Source organism: Saccostrea echinata, unplaced genomic scaffold (assembly GCF_033153115.1).
Source record: "Saccostrea echinata isolate AGI-Se365-2 ecotype Australia unplaced genomic scaffold, CSIRO_AGI_Sech_v1 ptg000002l, whole genome shotgun sequence".
NCBI classification, from domain to species: Eukaryota; Metazoa; Mollusca; class Bivalvia; order Ostreida; family Ostreidae; genus Saccostrea; species Saccostrea echinata.
In genome coordinates this window covers 10,119,520-10,142,175 of record NW_026889751.1, presented here as the reverse complement: position 1 = coordinate 10,142,175, position 22,656 = coordinate 10,119,520, and the positions used below count along the sequence as shown (strand labels likewise).

The 22,656-nt window shown below is 34.0% G+C and overlaps 1 protein-coding gene across 1 annotated transcript; it reads right to left on the bottom strand.

Moving 5' to 3' along the window:
* Window positions 1-5,816: 5,816 nt before the first annotated feature.
* Window positions 5,817-21,425, bottom strand: LOC133172257 (A disintegrin and metalloproteinase with thrombospondin motifs 7-like). Its single transcript, XM_061307109.1, has 25 exons — window positions 20,998-21,425; window positions 19,225-19,592; window positions 16,505-16,661; window positions 15,865-16,067; window positions 15,588-15,671; window positions 15,204-15,328; window positions 14,906-15,055; window positions 14,094-14,243; window positions 13,638-13,788; window positions 13,418-13,513; window positions 13,144-13,289; window positions 12,837-12,900; window positions 12,260-12,365; window positions 9,940-10,067; window positions 9,589-9,709; window positions 9,224-9,465; window positions 8,995-9,130; window positions 8,775-8,901; window positions 8,458-8,677; window positions 8,226-8,372; window positions 7,381-8,127; window positions 7,108-7,278; window positions 6,867-7,013; window positions 6,574-6,724; window positions 5,817-6,488 (listed from the first exon to the last, which is right to left on the bottom strand). The coding sequence occupies exons 1-25, from the start codon at window positions 21,146-21,148 to the stop codon at window positions 6,319-6,321; spliced, it is 4,458 nt and encodes a 1,485-aa protein (XP_061163093.1). The 5' UTR covers window positions 21,149-21,425; the 3' UTR covers window positions 5,817-6,318.
* Between the last annotated feature and the right edge of the window lie 1,231 nt (window positions 21,426-22,656).

Genomic DNA, 22,656 nt, shown 5'->3' with positions numbered 1-22,656 from the left:
TAATCAGTCTTGCTCGCATATGTACATAAACATTATAGGGTTTACATCAGTTGTCTGTATCAATCTGATTTTGTGTTCTCTGTATAAACTGACATGCATTTAATCGTATGTCTGATTATTAATCCCGTTATTATGGGACTCATATTGTCGAAGCATGGTGTTTATGCATTGTTTTAATCACGAGGATACCTTCAGCCTTTCCCTACAAACTGATGAAAATGACGTATCTAAGCTATTTTAGGAGCGAGTTTCCTATCTTAAAATTAGAATATATGCACTATTTTCTTATTCGCAATATCTGTAAATCTATTTTCTTACATAAATATTTAGGCCTGCCGTTTACTGAGATTATACATTGCATTTTTAAATCTTCACACCCTGCTCAATTTGTAGTTTAAACTCTAATTTCAACATTTCTCCCATTTTCACAACATCCTGCATTTAATTGAGGACACCCCCTTGGTAGCTGTTTGTCATTTGTATGTATTGATGCGCCTCTGGCGCGCTGACTATGAGGTGATAAAATCAACTCCCAAAAATCCTGAGTATCCGCGTCATTTTCTTTCGAGACTAGCACGCTAACCACTAGACTACACAAGTCCTGATGAAGTGTGGCATTTAAATCATGTTTGTGATATGACCCTTGACTTAATGGACTTCAAGTATTTCTCGAAAAGCTGCGAATGTTATGTCATAAAAGTATATTTTTAATGGGCACCGTGTAATTCATGGACTGGAGGCTTGGAGTGGAGTTATGGAGTGGATTTTGGAGTGGAGTTTGGAGTCAATTTTTGGAGTCTGGGATTTTTTTTATACAATAATGGAAAAAAGAAGTTAAAGAAATTGCCTAGTATCAAAGTCTCATTTTTTGGTATAAATGTTGGCTGTTTCATGTCTTGTAACTAAATAGGTTGGCAATTCATATATATAGGTGCTATGACCCAGTTAAAATTTGCGAGTTGCTGACACTGATGCAAGTGTGGTATTTGGAACTTCAGAAAATTACATCAGTAGTGAATAAACAGACATGATGCTGACAAGATAACCCTTGTTCTTTCAAAATGTTTGGAAACTATGTTGAATATAATTAATCAACAGATATAGTCGGTCTTACTGGTTGTTTAAATATGGTTTGATTGGACGTGTTAACAATTTTGTCAAGAATTATTAGGTTCAGAATTTATATCAATTTATAAGAAGGCAGTTTTTCAGTATTATACACTCAACTATTCATTACCCAATATGCCTACCATGTAAAATTTCAAAAAATAATAACTAGTTTTAAATTAAGTTAAACACTTTATACCTCTATACACATGTATATGGTGTACTAAAGGGTCCACTCACTCCCTCACTTCCTTGCATTAAGAGCATTATAGCGACAGCCATAACAATCTCTCTCTTTTCCTTGGGTTGTCGCTCCCCCATTCTCAGAAATTTGCACCCTCACATTCTCATTCTGTTTGTATTCTCTCCTGGTGTTGTCATCTTTGCTTACTCACACTACTGTCTATTGCCCTTATCACTCTTTCACTGTCTCCTTTAAGATTTATACATGCTATGGTGTTTATAGAGTATGAAAGCCATCATACCTACTATGCACCAACTAAATCAAATCATCTAATCCAGTCTGCAAATACTAACTTAAATTGTCTGGCAATAATTAATAACTCTAAAAGACAGATGCAATGTGAAATATCTTCATTTAAAATGCTGCAGACATCCGAAAACAACAAATGTTCATATCACACTTTAAAAAAAAGCAAAGTTTTATTGTTTTGTAGTGCTCAGTTTATTTTTATCAATCATTAAATAAACTGTCAGTTTTCTAATTGATAGTGAAAGCTTTGTAAGATTACATTGGCTCATAGAAATATTTCCTAATTAGTGAAAGGCCAGAATCTCACATGCACCCAATTTCCGAGATGCTGCGAAACTGTGAACGATCACCATTTAATTTTGGTGTATGTGACTTAGTGTTGAATTAATTTAGTTCTCTACAGAACAGCATGCATGTGTTAAGATCATTGCATTATTTCAGAGTAAGTACAAATATCATGATCCTTTAACTGGCATCATAGTGCATTCCTTTCCATAAACTTCTAAATTGTTAAAAGTGTGAGTCACCAATATATTGTATGCATATCATAATATAATTTATTTTTTTAAGTAAATTAATGTGAATTAATCATCTTTTTTAAAGTCACACGTAAAGAAACTAAGTTGATGTGTGCAAATCAAAGTAAATTATATATAGAGAAAAATCATTGACTAGTCTTATTCTAATATGGATTACATGGAAGTTCATATGCGTACATGGAAGTAGCTATGTAAAATCAAACAACCTTGTAACAATTTTTTAACCTACATTGTTTATACACCTGTGTGGTCAAAAACCTATAAAGTTTTAGCAGAAATAACAAAGATTTGACAGAAAGATAAAATTTAGTTAAGGGTGTTTTATCACCATCTTCTAATTATGTGTTGATAGCAGTTGTGGTCATTATTTATGTAACAGTTACATTTGATTAAAACATAGAATGAACTGTCACTGTTTTAGATAACACACTAATTGACAATGAAAGTGAAATTAATACCCATGACCCAATCTGAAAGAATGTGCAGGAAATTGATGCAGCCACTGTATGTCCCACATATTCAGTTAATCAGAATCTGTCAAGAGTTATTTATACAAGAGCAGGCAGTGTGTTGTGATTATAACAGACCCATTTATTCACATCAGCATGTTATTCATTAAAGTACAGTATTTTGGGTTATACATTTTTGAGGAAAAAGAGTAACTTTGTAAAGTTGACCAGAAGATTAGCCTGTCCAAAAAAAAAATAAATAAATAAATAAATAAACTAATAAATATAATATCTACCTGAGATTTAGGTAATAGATAATTTGATCTACACCTGACTTCTTCAAACTATCATCATTTTAAATGAATATCTGGTATTATCTTAACTCTTAGGACAAGCTTTCAAATATGACTGATACTATGTCTTTCATAATATAAGTATATATTTGGTTGTGAATAACTAATTGAGGAAACAAAGAAATTTATAATCATTAACATTAATCATTGTAATAATCGTCGACAATATCATGATGATATCGTATCGATATCGATCCTGATCTGTCATTTTTTTTTTCAAGTTAATGTATAACATAATTATAAAAGACCAAAAGCGATGTCGATATTGATTCATTTTTTATATTAATAATTAAAAAAACACATGATGAGGGGTTGTTATTGTCAGGGGTTAAGGTTAGGGTAAGGTTTTAGATTTAGGTTAGGGTGAAGGTTGATAAAACAAGTCTTTAACAATCATGATTCGATATAGATACGATATCATCGATCGACGATATGGACAGCAGGACAAACTTAGTATTTAGAAAGTACACAAGCACAAGTCTTGCATAAAGAAAAAAAAACAAGAGCGATGACAAAAATCAGTCAATATCGATATCGTCGATATCAACGATATCAATTGCAATTACAATTTTCCTTTAATGTAAAGTAAACATAGACACACTTATACCACGACAACTACGGTACCAAGGGTTTAGCGAACATGACGATATCGACACTATTAGGAAAACTTCATAAAGAGATTGTATTCAAGTTACTCACATATTAAAAAGCAACAGGATTTTTGGGGGTTGCGGGCTGGGACCATAATCCATTGAACAATTATGATCCGAAATGATATCGTGACAGAAAGGAAAACTTCGAAGTAATATACATATAAGTATAAAGAAATAATGTAGCAAACTATAAAAAAGTAATCTGTCGATATCGTAACTACATCGTGTCTTGGACATAACTCTAATCATATAGGGATATACACTACACTGTTTCAAGGAACACATGTGTCACCTTCAGTAGCAACATGGGAATATAATAAAAGTATAGCGTTGTCATCCGATAAATTTTGTATCTTAATTTCATACGTAAATAAGACCAATTAAATTTGAAAATATTTATACCATGATTGAGCAGTTGTCAATGTAAAGATCACGCATTCATCAGTAGCTCTTATTTTTGGGTATTGCAATCAAGAATACAATCGGAAAATCTCAGGCATTTCCAACGAGCTGAAAATAACCTGGAATGCTGGAATAGATTACGGAGTATGAAACGGAAATGAGAGACCTTCCCCCCTTTACCGATTTAACATAAAATAGGAAAAAAACATTATTTGTCTGTTTTTTAGCAGATTTTTAGGCGATTCAACAAGACTAAATAAATTTAGCCTTAAGAGGCATGTTAAATATTGCACTAGCTGGTGCTTGATAACAAAACTCAAACTCATAAAAAAAAAAATCAGACTCCAAAATTTGACTCCAAACTCCACTCCATAACTCCACTCCAAGCCTCCAGTCCATGAATTACACGGTGCCTTTTAAATGTATAGTGGGTCATTGCTCCATATTTTTGGTAACCAAAAAATGTATATTTTTATGCAAACTTTGAGGATTAACTTTCAAAAAGGTGGAGCGAAGACCCACTCATATCGAAAAATAGTATTATAGTATGAGAAAATGACTCTTTTAGCACGCTTTTGTGTGTGTCTAATATTTCAAAGGCAAATAATTTCAATCTTTGCGGGATTTTTGCAAATTGTAGAGATTTCACATAAAGTATATTTTTATGTTAGACGAAATATCAAGGAAAATTTTGATATAATTGGAATTTAATTTTTCATCTTCATGTTTGTCACACTATAGGCTTATCGCTCGTCATGTTCACCCATCTCCTTAGTATAATTATAGGTAAAGCAATGTGAGCTGGAATTTTTTGTTAAAATGTGAGTTACTATTTTAATGACAGAAGAAATTATGGTTTATAAACTTCTGCTATTCATATATGGGTTGGAGAAACTATGTAGATGCTCAGATTGAAGCAAAATTACATTATGTCATGTAAAAATAATTAATTACCGTCTTCATTAGAAGACGGTATACAGAGTTGAAGTATTTTACAGTCTTCGGACTGTGCACTTCCTTTTTTCCCTGATTGGTAGAAAGTTCAGGATGTGAAAATTTTCAATTATTTCTTTGGTTGAAATACTATTTAATGCAAGGGAGATAATTTTCTGGTAATCTAATTTTCGTTCGACTTAACAATTTTTCAATCTTTAAAAAATCGACGAAACATAGAAAAGAAAATTGCAATAATTGAAACTGACACTTTATCTTTTTATAGCAACTGTTATAAAGTTGTTTTTTTTTAAATTTCACAGTTTACAGAATGTTTTTTTTTTTGCATACAAACATTGAAATTTGTGTATATTCCTTTTTTACTTTGTTTATATGATAGGGTTAATGTCTGTAAAAAGCTGTTGAAGATGTACAGAGCCAAGAACAATACAACCTGATAGGTTATGTCAGTGTACTGTTAAAGGTTGTTGCTTAAGACAGCAAGCTTTTTGAAAAAGCTTTGTTTCTTATACCGGTATATAATTACTTTTCATTCCACAATTCAGAAATCATTCTTCTGATAAAATTTATCGCTTGGTTTTAAGATGCATGCAGAAATATCATAACTGCAATTTTATAGCATAAAATTTTCCGAAAAAAAACAAACAAAACAAACAAACAAACAAAACCAAAAAAAAAAAAACTAATTTTGTTGCCAGAACAGTGTTTTCCAATGACAAATTGATTAGCATATAATTTTATTTTTCTCAGCTAGTGACTTTTGGTTTTGCTTACATTTACATAGAGGTAAAGAGTGTAACTTGTTTGGTTTGCTTACATTTTCATAGAGGTTGTTTTGAAATTAAACTCGGACTGTTTGTGTTTTTAGTATTGTATTTATTGAGTATCATTTAAAGTTGTAAAACAACAGGGATTGTACACAAAACATTAATTGTATAATATAAATAAATATCTTCAAAATATTTTGTAAGCATTGTATACTTTGTATGTACAAAAAATGGTTACTGAGTATAAAGCAATTATAATGTATAAAGAGTAACATCAGACTCTTTATCAGTCGCATATCTAGTAGCTATAAAACATTACACACACACTATATCATTCTAATTCATTGATAAATTAGAGATGTCAAACATGAAACAATTCGATCTGAACGGTAATAAAATATGGAATTATGGGAATGATTCTGACGTAACAAGCAAAAAAAAAATAATGGATTTCAGCAGACTTGAATACTGAAACAGGTTAATTTGTCCTCCAGAGTACTGAACACAATGCTCGGTTCCATTGTAGGAGGAAATCCTAATTTTGTGCGTGAGTTTCCTTCCGGACCACTGAGTTTGTAGTTCGCTCTAAACATTCCAGCTTCTATCGTGCCTGTCTTCTCCTTGGTCGCCATCTTGTTCGATATCTATTCATTTCACATGTTCTACAACAGTTTACTCTAACATACACACGAGTACATTGGCCTCTCTCTCGTAATTTACGACAAACTCTATTGTTTAACCTGTTTCTTTTGCACCTCGATGTTTTCAGTTCTGTAAAATTTAAGACAACACTGAAATAACTGACATTAAAAACAGAAAAAAAACAAGACTGGTGAAATAAAGTATCTCATTGTACCTGAATGCCCACGTGGACATGGATCCGGATTGCAGGACTGGACTTCAGTTGGTTTTTGCGACAGGTCACAATCAGAGGCCAGTGTTTCAGATGTTATATTTATGCACTGCACTGCTCTTATTTGCTGTCCTTTACCACACGTTTTAGAGCACTAAAAATAAATCAAAGAATTAATTTTCATATTTTCGGCAAATTATTGACAAAACTAAAATAGCGTTCATTAGCAAACTCAACAAGAAATCAAAATTAAAAGAGTCTGTCTTCAAAATGAATTCTACGACAGAAAATTTTACCGTATTCCAAGGGCCATGTTTCCAGGCTAGACATTTTGGAAGAACACAGGGTTGAATGTTAACTGGTTTCTGGTCTGGATCACAGTCCAAATTCTCTGAACAAACCACCTCGCGGATTTGAACGGCTTCCCCACAAGTGGCAGAACACTGCAGAAAATACAAATTATCAATTTCTGTGAAGGGCTTAAAAATATAATAAATGTTTGCAATGTCTTTTCCAGTAAAACAAGGGGGAGAGTACCTGACTCCACTTGGACGTTTGCCACGTTGAGCATTGTTGTGTATTACAGGGACGAATTGTGTCCATCTTTGTCAGTATGTTACAATTATGCTCTTCTGTTTCCTGGCCTGATTTTGAGTCAACACAACCAATCGCACGTGTTTGAATTCCACCACCACACTTTCGAGAGCACTGTACAAAAATAAGCATTATAAAAGTAAAAGGTAAATTTATGTGAATCTGCAATGCAAATTATAAATATTTAGTTAAAATTACCACAGGTGTAAAACATACCGGATTCCACGTCTTTGGGACCCACTCAAAAACTGAAGGAATGATGATGGTATTGGGACTAATTCGTCTCCGTGGATGACCAGAAATATTTGGCAATGAGGGTAACTTTGGTAACGGACGGAGCTTTTTAATATCCGGTAAAAGGGGAATATTAGCTATTTTATCCGTATGAACATGAGAAGACAGCATCTTCTGCCTATCATTTGTTGTGTGACCATGCCTATGTTTGTGTTGTATAGAATCGGATATTGGTGACGGTACTTGGACTTTTTTGTCTAGCATGTCTTCACCCTGAATATTATTATTTTCCATCGACGATGACGGCTGTTGAATATCTTTATTATCAACGATAACATCTGTACCACCCTCTTTGATATCCAAAAGCTGCAGAGGAATGTCTTCAGTTACCTCAGTGGCCAAGACCGGACTTTCGGTTACCCCCCTTTTGCCATTAAGCCTTGTTGTCGGAGGCATTTTTGAAAATTCTACAGTGGTGGATGAAATCGTTGATGATATTCCTTTTATAATGCGATAATTTTCAATAAACTCTTTTCTTTCGTATCCGCCGTCGGCTGATTCCTCTGGAATGTCAATAAGATCTATAACCATTTCTGTGGTTGGAGCGGATGGGCACTCGAGAAGACCACACGCTTCTGTATCTTCTGGCTTTTGTGTTGCATCACACGTTTTGGTTTCAGGACACGTGACATTTCTCTCGCGAACTCCAAATCCACAACTGACAGAACACTAGAAAGACAGAAATAAAGGATGTAGAATACGGTAGAATTTTCAATATTGTTTACAATATTTTCTTAGTTTATTTTTTTCTTTTAAAGAATGCTTACCTCTGACCAGTTTCCAATTGTCCATTTTTCGCAAATTACATCGGAACACTGACGTTTCTGAGCTGGAATTGGGGTTTTGTCGCAACCAATGCTTGGTAATGAACACTTAACTTCTCGAGTCTGTGCTGAACATGGATTGCTATCACACTGCAAAAAAATTCACGAATAACTAATGTGTTAAACTTTCTATCAAATACAAAATGCATCACAAATTTATTTTTAAAAAACGTACAGGCGTCCACTTTCCTGTAGCCCATTCGCCTGTGCCTGGGCATGGGTCTTTGTGGTGACATGACTCAACTTCTGTGGGCTTCTCTTCTCCTTGGCATGATTTATCTTCCAGGGCTATCTGTTCTTCATTCCCTAGGCTGCGTACGCATATGACAGTCCTTTTGTGGACGCCATTCTTGCCACAAGTAACGGAACAATGCTGCCAAGGACCTGCCCACCATCTGGAAGGAAAGTAAATTGGAAAATTGTAATGGAAGATAATTCTCATGTATCTCAAACATATGGTTATAGTTATAAAGTGTATGATTGTATGTTTACCTGGCTGGACAGAGATGGATGTTACAAGCTCTTTGCAAGTCATCAGGTTTGTGTGTCTTATTACAGTAAACATCATCAACTTGTCCATCTTCTTTCTCAGAACAAACAACAATGGCTCTTTGTGTACCTATCATTAATAACGAAGATGGAATAAGTAAGAGTAAATAAATCATATCTGTATTGATATTCATGGAATTACATTAACACAACTATGAAATACCTGATCCACAAGACGAGGTACAATGTGTCCAATCCATGTAGGTCCACTGGAATTCACGGGGTCTAGTATCTGTAGCATTTTCCTTTGGAACAGTGTATTCAAACACAACACCAGGGTTCCGTGTCTGCAGTAAGAGCTGGAAAATTGGATACATTGCTAACTTGTAGGACATGAAGTGTACGGCAAAGATACGTACATGTACATGTATTGATAACTAATCTAATACTACCATGATATGAAGTGGTTCAGTGATTGGTCCTACGGCTTCAAATTTGTCCCTGTTACCCTGACGATTGTATTGTACCACAGTACCAGCAATGTTGTAGTCTCCAGACCACTGAATGAACCAGTGACCATTCAGGTAGTACTGACCCTTATCATTCTGAAGTGCCAAGTAGTTATCCACCCCAGCAACTTCCTCCACACGAATGTTACGAGCATCCTTTGGTATAACAGTCGCCTCAACGTAACCTGATTAAATAAAATTTCAAGAAAGATCCAGTTGAATGAAAAATTTTAATACCTGTATAAAAACTAGAATATCTTTCAGTACAATGCTTTTTATTCAAGAAGTGACTGGCAAATTCCACAAACCCATTCCTTGTGTTTCGTTATATTGGTCTTTTATCGTTTCACAAGTTGATCCGTCGCCATGACAAACGCCACATCTATCTTCTTTCGCTGTGGAGTCTATTCCCCAGTCGCATCCAATATGCTGAAACAGATAGCGAAAGATATCAACAAACGGCTTATAAATAAACACAAATGACTTAACAGATAGTGATAAAAACCTTGAATATCATGTCAGAATATAAAAACTTTCGTGCACAAAATGCAACTAATGCTGAAATGTCTGGGCTTTTATTTGCTTGCTAGTGTTATGTGCACGAAACGGCCATTAAATTTTTTAGTGATGGATAGGTATCATTGAAATCTGAATCATACCCGACATCTGCCGCTGATGCATAAGTTTCTAGTGCCAGCCATACATGGAGTCCCATCAGTAACGATGTCTTTCATCATGACAGAGAAAAACTTGTTTTCGGGTTTACAATGCAATTGACACGGAGTTCCTGAAATAGTATTACATCCTGAGTAACCAAAGAGGTAATAAACAACTATCATGTTTGTTTCGTAAAAATAAAACAAAAACAAAAAAAAGCTGGTTAAGGAAGCTCTAAACACTATTGAAAAATGTGTTTGGACTTTGTAAAAAATAGAAAATAAAAAGGTGTACTTATTGAGTTTACCTAGTTCATTTTCAACATAAGACTTCTCTTATTTTTCCTCATAAAAATGTTCAAAGAAAATGAAGTATTAGAACGCAGAAATACTGCTGTTTACTTACATTGGAAAAATACATGTAAATAATGTATTAATTACCTCTACCGTTGTATATAATGTTAAGAATACTTTTAATGTCTTAAAAATTGTGTCATTAACTTTATATTCCTGCTTATTTTATCTGACATCTAAGAGCATTTCACTCTAACTGCTAACGCTACAATTAGAACTCTTCAGTGTGCAATTTGTACAGCTTCCTTAATTTCTAGAGATATTAATACCACGCAAAATAAGGTTATTTCGTCTATTTAGGATATTATTTATCTGGCAAACATTTCTGGCAGATTACACAATGGATCTATTAAAGTACACACTCAGGGGGTGCAATTCCATGTTGACGGGATAAGGAACGAGATATATTTTGACATTTATAATATAATTTATGAGATCAATTTTAGATGTAAGGACTTGTTAAAAGCTTTGTGTGGCCTGAGGTTAATTCATGACCAATAAAAGTTTGAAGTACTAAATCTGTCAGAATCACACGGGCCGTGTTAAGTTTTCCATAAAAAGAGTGTCACAGAGAGCTACTTTTCTGTATATTGTTTACAAACATGAACTCTTACATTTCCGCTACATAATGAATTGGGAGCCGCGACAATTTAACATTCCAATTGAAAATGTTACTCAGAAGAAACGAAAACAAGTTACCGAATTTATTATTATGCATATTTCTTTTTTAAAATATTAGTGCCTGTTATAGATGGCAACCGAATTTTGTGAATTATACAACTGCATAGCACTGTGTTTTTCAGGACAAATAAAGGAGTTTTGTATCAGGCGCGGATCCAGGAATTGAAGTTAGGGGGCGCAGAAAGTAGGCTGGGGGGCCACTTTGAGGCCCCCAGTGGGTCCAGGGCAAAGCCCTGGTGGGGGCCCAGAAGCTCCTGGATTCTAGAGATTTTGTAGGGTAAAAATGAGGTCTAGCGAGTAGACATTTTTTTTTTCATTTTCCGGACTTAACTATGATTTACGCTAACTTTGACAGTTTTTTTTGGGGGGGGGGGGGTGCGCCCCCCCCCCTTAAATCCGCCACTGTGTGTGTTTGATACATTGGTTTTGTTGAATTGCATAAAAAGCATTTAAGGACGAATGAAACGTAGTTTTGAATTTTATTTTCTAATAATTTAAAAGTTTTAATAATTGAAGGACCTTTAATGCAATTTTATTATGCCTGGTAATGCTGTACACCTCCTTTGCATCAAATTCTGAGAAAATACCAGCTAAAACTATATTTTTGTTAATTTTTCTTTTAAAAAAAAAAAAGGATATTTATCATTTGATATCTGTTCAAAGTTCCTGGTAATGTACATGTATGCTGATTTTTTTTTTTTTTTTTTTTTTTTTTTTTTTTTTTTTTTTTTTTGGTCAAAGAACATCAAATGGTACTTTGATTTTAAATTAAGAATATCTTCAAAAATAATCGGTGGGAAAGGTTCATTGTAAAGTACAGGTATATGTATATGTACGTTGCATATGACCTTAAGAATTATTAATACATGAAAAGATAGCAACTTAAAGTAAATGTGAATGCAACATCAATTTTGAACATACATGTAAAGTATTTATTCTATCCACATTCCTTTTTAATCTATCGGAGTAAATACACTCTTATCTTAGAGTACTTCTGACTTTTTGACTTTCTGACAAATGTTCGTATCAATTAATCTAACCAATCAATCTAACCCAGGTAGTCAAAATACCAACGTAGCATATGCTGGTAAAATATCAAAATTCAAATATTTGCTTTATGAATAAGGTTTAATTTTTTAAAGGTTTTTCTGTACTGGCCACGGGGAATATGTTTTAAGTGAACTGAAAATATAATTCATCTAGAATGTCAAACCGACCCCATCCATCAAAAAAAAAAGTTTGTAAAATGAAAACAAACATAAAGATATGTGTGAATACCAAGACCTACTTGGGGTTGGGACATGCTGCCACTCATAAAGTCCGTTTTGATAGGGTATGTAGTTGAACTCGTCACATTGAGCCTCCTGAAAGCTTAGGCTATTTTCCGGGCATGCCTTCAAAATGCAAGAACACCAAATTTATCAGATTGATAAAATGAAATTGAACCCCATTTATACTTATGTAGATAAATTTGATTTAAGATCTATGTAGATTATTCATGGTTTTCAATGTAATATCCGTACGAAGTTTTCAATCAAAGTCGGATTTTCTTATGTACAATATCTTAATCATTTCAAACGGCGAAAGATATTGGCAGAATCATGACAAACATAATGGATGTTACTAAATATATCTAGCAACAAAAAGATGTCTTCTCAGCGACCCCTGATTATCGCGCTGTTTTTAAGATTGTGTTAATTAAGTCTTGATTACATGTAGCCAGAGGACACAAACTCAATGGGAAAATCGTAATAATTGCCAAGAAAACAAAAAGATAAAATTTTATGCATCGAAGGCTATGATGAAAAATAGATCCGTTTCTGCCGAGAGGAAGCTAGCAAAAAGCATTAAGATGTTTATGATACCTCCGTGTTGCATATTCTGTATCTTTTTCTTTCCCCTATGCAGTATTTTCCTCCATTAGCGGGTCTGAAAATAAAGTTAGAAAGACACCTCAGTATGTTTTCTCTAAATTTTTCAAAGTATTCCGTCATCATTTGATCCCTCAGTGCTTTGGTTTTCATCCTTTGCAAAAAAAAATAACCTCACATTAACAGGTGTTCAATAATAGCATATATAAACTCAATCTACTTTTAACCCAAACAAACCTGGTGATGTAATGCAATAAAAAGCCACAGCATGGAGAGGTTTTGATCTTTGTTTAAAACATACCTTGGGTTATCGCAGTGACGCTCTCGTGCAGAAACTCCGGCACCGCAGGTTCTGGAACACGTAGACCAACTACTCCACTCTCCCCAGTTACCATTGATAGATTCCGGTCTGTCGCCAATTTCCACGCATTGCTCATTGAAACACCACTGCAAATTGTTCCAAAAAATACTTTTGTAATATACTAGTATCTATGTTTAAGAAACTTGCTTTATGGACAGATGTATCTATTGTTTCAAGTAGTTGGTTTCCTGGACTACAAAATGCGTATGTATACCTTATTTGGCCCACATATTGTTCCTTCAGCAGCGGCCTCCAGTCTTGTAGAACACTTGTTGTCCATTCGGCACCAAAGAGTGCTGCATATGTCCTCCTTAGAGAATCATTAAAAAAATAATATTTAAAATGTACTTGAATCATTGATCTGCCATCAAAAAAATGGACTTTACTTTGAGTATTTGTGTAGTAGAGGACAAGAACTGTATGACTGTTTATACCTGTTCCCCACAAAAGGAGGAGTTTTGACCGTAAGCGAGCCTGCACTGATGTTCGACGTCATACATGGTACCGGGTGGTAGTACTGGGTACTCGTATTCCGTATCCCTGTACTTGGCAGGTTCATCCTCCAGACAGTAACCCCACCCTCGACTGTGCCAAGAAAAATATTGACCTCATTATAGAATCCAGTGCGTTTACAATGAGACAACTTCTCGATCATAAACATGATAATATGCACATTTTTTCCAAAAAATTGCAAGAGATTTATTTCATTGCATTATATAGCCTGATAATTTTCACGTGTATAGGAGTGGAAACTGCATGGGAACAACAGAATGTAACTTAGATGTAATTTTGAATACAGCATAATGACAAAATTATAGAACGATACTAGGTACAGAGTGAGGCTGTGAGATTTTCAAAGGGGGTGTAAAGCCGTTAACAGTGACACATACTCAATGAACTCCGTGATTGCACGCTTGCTGCAGTTTGACCACTTCATCAGTGGACTGACCGCCATAAGCTGATTCTGCATCAGGTAAAGGAAGTGGTCCTTGTTTGATGTTTTGCAACCGTTCCTACGACTATCATGGTTCATCCCAAAACTACAAAACAAGAATGTCTGAAAATTTATTGCTCTTTCCTGTGATTTACATTTTAGTGCCCTTTTCCTGTAATTCATATTTAGTGGCAATCCCTGTGATTGATATTTAGTGTCCTTACGTTTGATTGATATTTAATGTGCTTTCCTGTGCGTTAATATTTAGTTTGCTTTGCTGTAATAAATATTCAGTGTGCTTTCCTAAGATAAATTAATGCCCTCTTCTGTGACTAATATCTAGTGTGCTATCTGTAATTTAAATTTTAGTGTTTTTTCCTATGATTAATATTTTAGTGCCCTCTCCTGCGATTAATATTTAGTGCACTTTATTGCATGTATTTATATTAATATTTAGTGTGCTTATTTGGTGCCCTTTCCTATTATTATAAATGTGCAGTGCTGTGATTAATATTTTAGTGTGCTTTGTTGTTATCATTATTTATTGTTCTTTCCTGTAATGATATTTAGTGCCCTTTCCTGGGATAAATTTTTAGTGCCATTTCCTATGATAAAATTTAGTGACTTTTCCCGTGATTAATATACATTGCCCTTTCCTTACTCTGCTTTGAGCACTGTGCTTGATATTTAGCCAAGAAAAGCTTGCATAAAATTGTTGAAGAGAAAAAATATCATCGTCAAATTGCTAACCAGGCTGGTGTAACCTACTTGTGCCCTAGCTCATGAGCAACTGTGTAGGCCAGTGAGAGTCCCGTGTCTTCGTTGATGTTGCAGCTTCGGTGTGGCTGACACATCCCAGATGTCTGGGCCAATCCTAGTGTGTTACATGGTCTATTCATTCGAGCACAGATATTTTTCCTGCAACCAGAATACCATTCTCTTTAGAAAATTTGTAAATTTAGTAAAATTGGTACTACTGATAATACCTCAACAAGACATGTAGTAACTTATTTTGTCCCATTATTATTCATTATTTATTTTAATATTGTTTCATAATGTTAAGGACCTTGTCAGGAGTATAGCCACATCATGATGATTGGGATGGTCTTCCTCTTTCATGTTAATCTTGGTCTGCCATTTGCAAAAGCTTCGTAGCGATTTGTCTGCATGATGTGTTATTATAAGGCCTTCCTAAATTGAAATTATTATGTTAACTTTATGGTTACAGCATAAAACCATTTTCGTGAACACAAAAATATGATTTGGACCTAAATGAGCGAACCATTTTTAATGGTATCAGACACCAAGCAAATAAAAGTGACATATATGTACAATGTCTGGAATTTTAAAATGGTCATTTATGATAAACTGATAAAAGACCCGTTAGTTTGGCATTCGGTTCCAGACACATTCGTGTAAAACACTATGAGTAAAACTAGTGTCTGTATACCTGTTGATCCTCTAGTAAAATAATGCGGACGACCACTATATTGACTGCATTTCCCAGTGAAGCATCGTGGAACAGTTGAGACACCTGGAGCGATATAAGAAAAGGCATCTTTTATTATTTTTAGATAACAGGAGTTTTTTTTTTTTTTTTTTACATGTATTAGATGTGAAAAAAAATAATATATTTTCTCGTCGAGTGTTGTTTTTAATTATTATTATTATAGGCATCTGTAGTTGTTGTTGTTGTGTGGGTTGGGGTTAGTAGATTCCCGACATACCATGTTCATAATGGTAAGGACGTAAGTCGTGACGTCTTCATTTTTGTAATATTCCGTCATATCCGGGTCCACAACCACTAAGGTCTCCACGTGATGCTCCACAGAGATAGATCGTTTATGTCGTCTGTTGCTTCGTCCGCTTCTCCGCTGATGGTTAGCCTCCCATCTTTCCCTTTGTTTGTTTGCTTTCTTTGTTTTTATTTCTTGTAAAATATTGAATTTTGAACTTATTTATTCTCAATACGAAATAATTAGCATTATTATACATGTACACTATACTTTCGTTTATGGATTCTGTTTATCGGTGAATTTATCGCAAATGACAAGATTCCCCATTTTCTGAATTTATCGTCTAATTTCCAAAAATGGAGTCATGTTGCTGATAAAACTAATTGCTCAATTTGCACGTACGAAAACAAGATTGTGCCATATCTAATTTTACAGTGGCCGATACTATATAACAATGAAATTAATTCATTTTTATTCATGACCCTTGGATTCTTGACAAAGTAATTTTCTTTGATTTATTACTGTAACTGAGTCATAATGGTTTTAGAGTACGTTCCCAAAATTCCAAAATAATATGATGAAATTTAAGAAAAACATTTATTGAAAGATGGGGAGATAATAGTTGTAGTACCATCGTTTCCACAAGCGTCTTTTTGACTTGAATGATCAGCGTCAGTTTCTGTCCTTGGTCCATGTTGGTATATAACATGAGGATGACCACTACTATTTTTTGGTTGTTGCATTGGTTCAATAAAATATGTTGTATCACCAGTATGAATTAACCCATGCTGCAAGAAAGCGTAAAAATAGTGAATATGGAGCGTCTAGATTAAGCAGACAGGAACATTATAAATTGGATTATCAATGGCACGTGATTAATTTCGTACATGTGTGATTTTTTTAAAAAATAAATAACAGTGATTTCCCAGCTCTCTCATTAAAAGTCAAAGATAGTGTAATGGGGCATACATAAACCATTCCTCACTTCAACTTCAATGAGAACCAAGAAGGAAAAAATGACATTTTTTTCTGATAGAAATCGTTTAATACTTTTATAATACACGGTAGATGCCAGAAGAAAAGGAGATCGCTTTGTGAGTTATGACAACACGTGTTTCTCTTACAACAATGCTTACAGTTTTTTTGAGGTTGTTTGCACAGACACTGGAACAAAAACAACAACAGAAAGAAGACCAGCAGGAAAACAATAACTTTCTCTTCTTTCATTTCATAAATTTGATGTTAATATGCTTGTGTATATGTAATTCAGGGAAATGGGGAAAAAATGGTGCAAAAACTGCCATCTTGAAAATATCACAACATCGATAAATTTGCTTTTTTCAAAAGCAGACAAAATTTGGGGAAAATCTGTGTCAAGTGGTCAAAAAAATAAATATCTTCTTAATTCATTTCCGATAGAGTATGACTGTTAATAGCTTTTGTTTGCCGAATCGATCATTAAAAGCACTTCATGGGAAATCATTTGCAAACCAAGAAAGGGTTTCTTAAGACTTTTTAAAGACGATATATTACACCTCCACTTCATAGTATAGTGTTTTTTGAATAATTTCAGAGTTGCTTTACACAAGAAATGAAAAGTCACGACATCAAAGGACAAAAAATTGGGAAATAGTTTATTTTTCTTTTTCAAATTAAAAACTTAATAAGAACAAGTTTTATCACACTTGAACTTTCACAATTCGTTCTTTTTCACTCTAAAGAAGAGGGATCAACTTTCGGGGTAAGTGCGGGCAAGCGCTACATAACCTTTTTCTGTGGGGTAGATAATATTCAACTAAGCCGTCACAACAAGGTATCTTTTAATATACTAAGTGCATGATGTTGCAATTACACTTGTAAGAACGGGAAACTGTAATTTTTTTAAGAAGACATTTTATATATGATATCTTATATTCTAATATGTTTGTGATTTTACGAGATCGTCCTTGAATTCAAATACCACGTGCACCCGTGTGTGGACTACCGGTGTCTTTATACAAATCTTTTTAAAGTTTTAAAAGTATACAAATATTAATAAATGATAAGCTGCCTGTATGGTTACATAATATGACAATGCATTAATCGCTGATTATGAATCTCTTAGTTATATGTGCAATCGAAGCATTTTCCTCAATTCAAATTCATTCATAAATTTGTACCGGGGGAGCGTAAAGTATCTGTCCAGTATTCCAGACATAATTAATTATAGTCCATTCGATCCAAAAGATTATATATATGTCATTGTAATGGTTGGTAGTGATTACAAGTTTTCAATGGAACCCCTTTTAAATATATGAATGGAAATGTAAGCGATCCTGCACACACGATCTTGTTGTAGGTCCCTAGATCAATTAAACGATATTTCTCCGAACATGTTCTCACAGTAAATATGTAAAAGATTGGTAAATTATGAATGAAAAAAAAACTAGGATCTTCTTTTTGTGCCACACAGCGAACAAAACACCATGTAACTCTACCCTGTGGGTCAGACCGTGACCCATTTAAAGTTTTTAAGTGATTTATTTGGGATTAAAGGGAGCAACTGGTCTTCAAAGCATGCAACTTTTAATATGTGGTGAACATGCATATTCTATTCTCATCCCAATTATAAGAATTTTAAAAAGAAGTAAATAAATGAACCACAGCGGTGTGCCAGATCTTCCCTTTTATGAAGAGGTTTATTTGAGATTAAACGGACGAAAGTTTATTTTAAAATCCCACACAACCCGTCAAAGGGTACCAAAAACCTTCTGTATTTATCAACAGTGCAAGAAAAATACGTATTGGCATCTTGCACACGGTAGCCACTTTTTTTGAATGCCAAAATCCCGTGGTATACGATCACCTCGCTCTCTGCAACATCTGCTTGTTATTTCTAGGAATATAAAGGTATCGGAGAAGTTCAGTGATTGGAATATTTACTAGACGATGATAAAGACCAGCAATTAACAGTGTTACCGTCTATAACCTTACACTAATCACCGCCGGTAACATTGATGGGGGAATCTTTGAAGAGGGGCTCCTACCTTTGTAGCGCGCGCAGTTAACAAAAAGTTTCCTTCACTCACTGACGATAATAATTATGTTTACAGAAACAAATACAGCCCCCTAATTACCTCTTTATGTCTACAACAATCATATTTTAAATGATGACTTCATACTGATATATACTGATAAACAACGTTGCTGTTAAACGACTTTTTGCAAATGAGATGAGAAGGTATAGGACACAATTAGAATAACTTATTCCGGAAGTCGTGTACAAATGTAATAAATACATTATACAACACTTTCGATTTTTATAGCATGTATATAAAGTTACATAAATTCGTGAGAAAATAGGGCACTTACCAAACCGTCACACAATGCCAATGCAACTTTGCTGTTCCCTTTGTCGATAATTTCTCCTGTATAATGGCATGGTGGGTGGTTGTTGTTCGTATAGCGCACAAAACTAGAGTCCGAAACATTGTTGAATATATTTTTCTTTCTTTCAATAACTAATGATGGATTATACAGTTTAATATTTGGCTTTAATTTGAGTATATAGTCACTGTTTTTCACATTTAATTTATAATGTATCGTGTCTAAAATTTGGTCACTATTTCTACGATGACGTAATTTATGAGGATGAAGTTCATTTGAGATGACGTCACCATTGCTTGTTACTCGCACGGGAATGGTTATATCATAATTATCCAATTTGTTTACAATACTACCTGTAAAAAAAAAAGTATATATGTTCAATCTTACCATGTCTGCAAATATAATGTTCTCATTGATGTTTATATCGTTTAAAAATAGATCAAGTGTTTTGCATGTCAGCATGAATTTATATCTGTTCACCTAGCACTGATTCTGCACTTCAAAATATAGTTATCTCTTAAGAAGAAGTTTTTATCTTTAAAAAAGAATCTTCAAAATTAGCTGTCAGGTGTGATTATGTAACACTTAAGGTAATGCAGGTTGAAGCATACAAAGAAAGTTCATTTATCTTAGGCCTGGGAGACATAGATAATGCATTGAATTGTATAGATGCAAACAAACATCAGGACCTGGGCGACATTTGACTGCACTGTTTTTCATTATAAGTGTGTAGTTTTCGGTATCACATGCCGATCTATTGTAATAAAATCGTAGAAGCTTTTTAAGAATTCGTGTGATCTTTAGGAAGAATTACACAATATTGTGACCAAAGAGAGAAACCTTCAGACCAAAAGTTTATCAACTTGAGAGCGATCAGATACTAAATGTCAGATTTACCATACATCAACATTCGAGGATAACAGAGATAAAAGATTTTACAAGACTACACTCTATTGCTAGATTATCCAAAACTGCTATCAATCTAAACAAAATGTCATATACACAACCTTTAATTTTTACCGATCTGCCACAAAAATCTAGAGTGGAGACTTAATCTTTGACATACTCATTTGCCAGCCTTCGTGGCAAAAAATTTATTAACCGTATAAAGTATGGGTTGTTTCACTCACATCTGATAACTTTGTAATCCTGTGGAAAATATGCATAGTATCGTGACCATTGACATTAGCAAGGTGCAAGACACGGGAAGTTTTTGAAGTAGGTCAGACCATATGGGGTTGCCGGGTTTTTGCAGTATTGAATAATAATTCTCTATATATCTTGTTTTAAAGAATGTAAAAGGACTTTATTTCATTTATATATATTTATTACACGCCATTACACTTCAGATTTGTTAATTTACAATCCTTTCAAAGACATATAATGATACGTTACGCTGATAAGAAAAGAATCTTTGAATGGGTTATAGAATTTGGTTTATATTACAAATATTTTGAAATATTTTCTTATTCACCTTTTCCTTTCAATATTAATAGCTTGTGCGTGCAATACAATAGATATTAAAGTTATTATATCTAACTGATATGAACTTTTTTTTTGAAAACATATACCATCGGGATTTAAGGGAAGTATGTGAAAGATATTTGAACAAACATGCATTGCAAAAGGCTTTAAAAATTCAAAATTTTATTCAAAGTTTCATTGTTTTCAGTCAAATGGTAAATAATTAAATGGGTCAATTTGAAAACTGCAATGTAAGCTGTTTTCTATAGAGAAACCTGATCGTACAATACTTACCCTGATGCTGGTCTAAAATTACATAATCACTGGTCCCTAATACACTGTGAACTAGATATAGGATAACAGTCCATGTAAAAGTAGATGAACGTTTCCAGAATATCATATCAGCTGAATAAGTCTTACGTACAGTGTACATGTGCACGTGCATTTGCCGTTTGACAACTGATGACAAAATGAATAGTTTGCTTCACAAAATGTGGAACAATGCAATTCCTAGCATCATCACGGCCTTGAATCCAGACATAGTGAGGCACTGATTCATGAACACTGAAATCAATTTGTAACACTTAAGATCCTAGCTACATGTGATGATGAATATAGGTAATATCAATAAACCTGGGTATACGTGTAGCTAGAGCGGGCAGGGGAGTATATAATACTTAAGCGCCCCTAGATCAGTTGAGTTTGTCGCACACTATGTCACAATCGGCTCAGCCAATGAGGATGCGAGTCAGCGAATCCGCTCGGTATCAATGGAACTTCTCTTTATTTACCTGCTTAAAGAATATGATAAAGTAGTTGGTTTGTTTAAAAGCAATCCATTTTAATTCGAAGCACATGCGCGTTTTTTAAGTATATCTATCAATTCCCCTTCACAGGTGTTATAATTACTAGACGGCATCGCGTTTAATGAAGTAAATCAGAACCGTGTGTGTCAGGGCAATGTGTGCTTTCATAGGTGACGATTACAGGTAAACTCTTCATTTATGATATAGAAATAAAACTTAGGTATAAACTTTACACCTCAAGAACACAGGGGTCTCAGTTTCGGGTTGCAATTAAGATACAGCCAGATAAGTAATATCATTTTTTTAAAGCTATTGTGACACCCCTATATAGAATATCCTTGACTGTCGTCGAAGATTTGAGGAGAAAGTTTACCCCTGATTCTTGTCAATGAACTAATTCAATAATTCTGTGCAGAATGAATTGCGGTTAAAAACAGACGATGCATTAAATCTATCCTTTTGTACGGCACACTATATATTTTAAGGTTTACTCAAGCTCGATGTGTATATCTATGTGCACAATGTTAGCAGGGTTACGATATTATCTTTATTCTCAGGCCATTTCTCAATGAATGCCTTGGCATGTTTCATTGACATGTATGTGCGTATTTTGTGGTTTGTATAATTTGAAAGCCTTACTCTTCCTGTAAGATTTTTTTATATATTAGATAATGTAAATTTTCTTAGGCAAACACATCTCATTTGTTATTTTTTTTTTTTTTGTGAAATTCTTTGATGTATTACATATGTCAAAATCGACCAAGGAATATGCCAATTTGAGTCTTGTGATATATGTTCCAAAGTGTAATAAAATTAGAGGGATTTTTATACAGTTAGTGGTTACTCGTGTTACATGTAGGTATTCTGATCGATATTTTGTTCTAAAATCATTCGCAAAATTTTCTTTTGAAAGGAATTGATATTGGATTTTCCAAAGTTTTGACTGATACATGTATGATTTCTATCCAACGAGTAACGTGTTTTCTATCCCGAGCATTTGGCGAAGGGTAAGAAAACAGACAGCGATGATTAAAGGGCAAAGTCATATCCAATCGCAAAACTTTTTTTTTTTTAACATTGTATCAAATTTTCATTTTTAACTTATTTTTAATGGTTTTATACAGTCACTTTCCCGTCGGCTGCATAA

Bases quoted from the DNA above. Each gene is read 5' to 3' on its own strand.
- LOC133172257 (XM_061307109.1), bottom strand. From the start codon at position 21,148: ATGCACGTGCACATGTACACTGTACGTAAGACTTATTCAGCTGATATG. The intron at 15,672-15,864 runs GTATGTCGGGAA...ATATCGCTCCAG, and splicing joins TCCTTACCATTATGAACATG to GTGTCTCAACTGTTCCACGA. The intron at 14,244-14,905 runs GTAGGTTACACC...CTTGTTTTGTAG, and splicing joins GCTCATGAGCTAGGGCACAA to TTTTGGGATGAACCATGATA.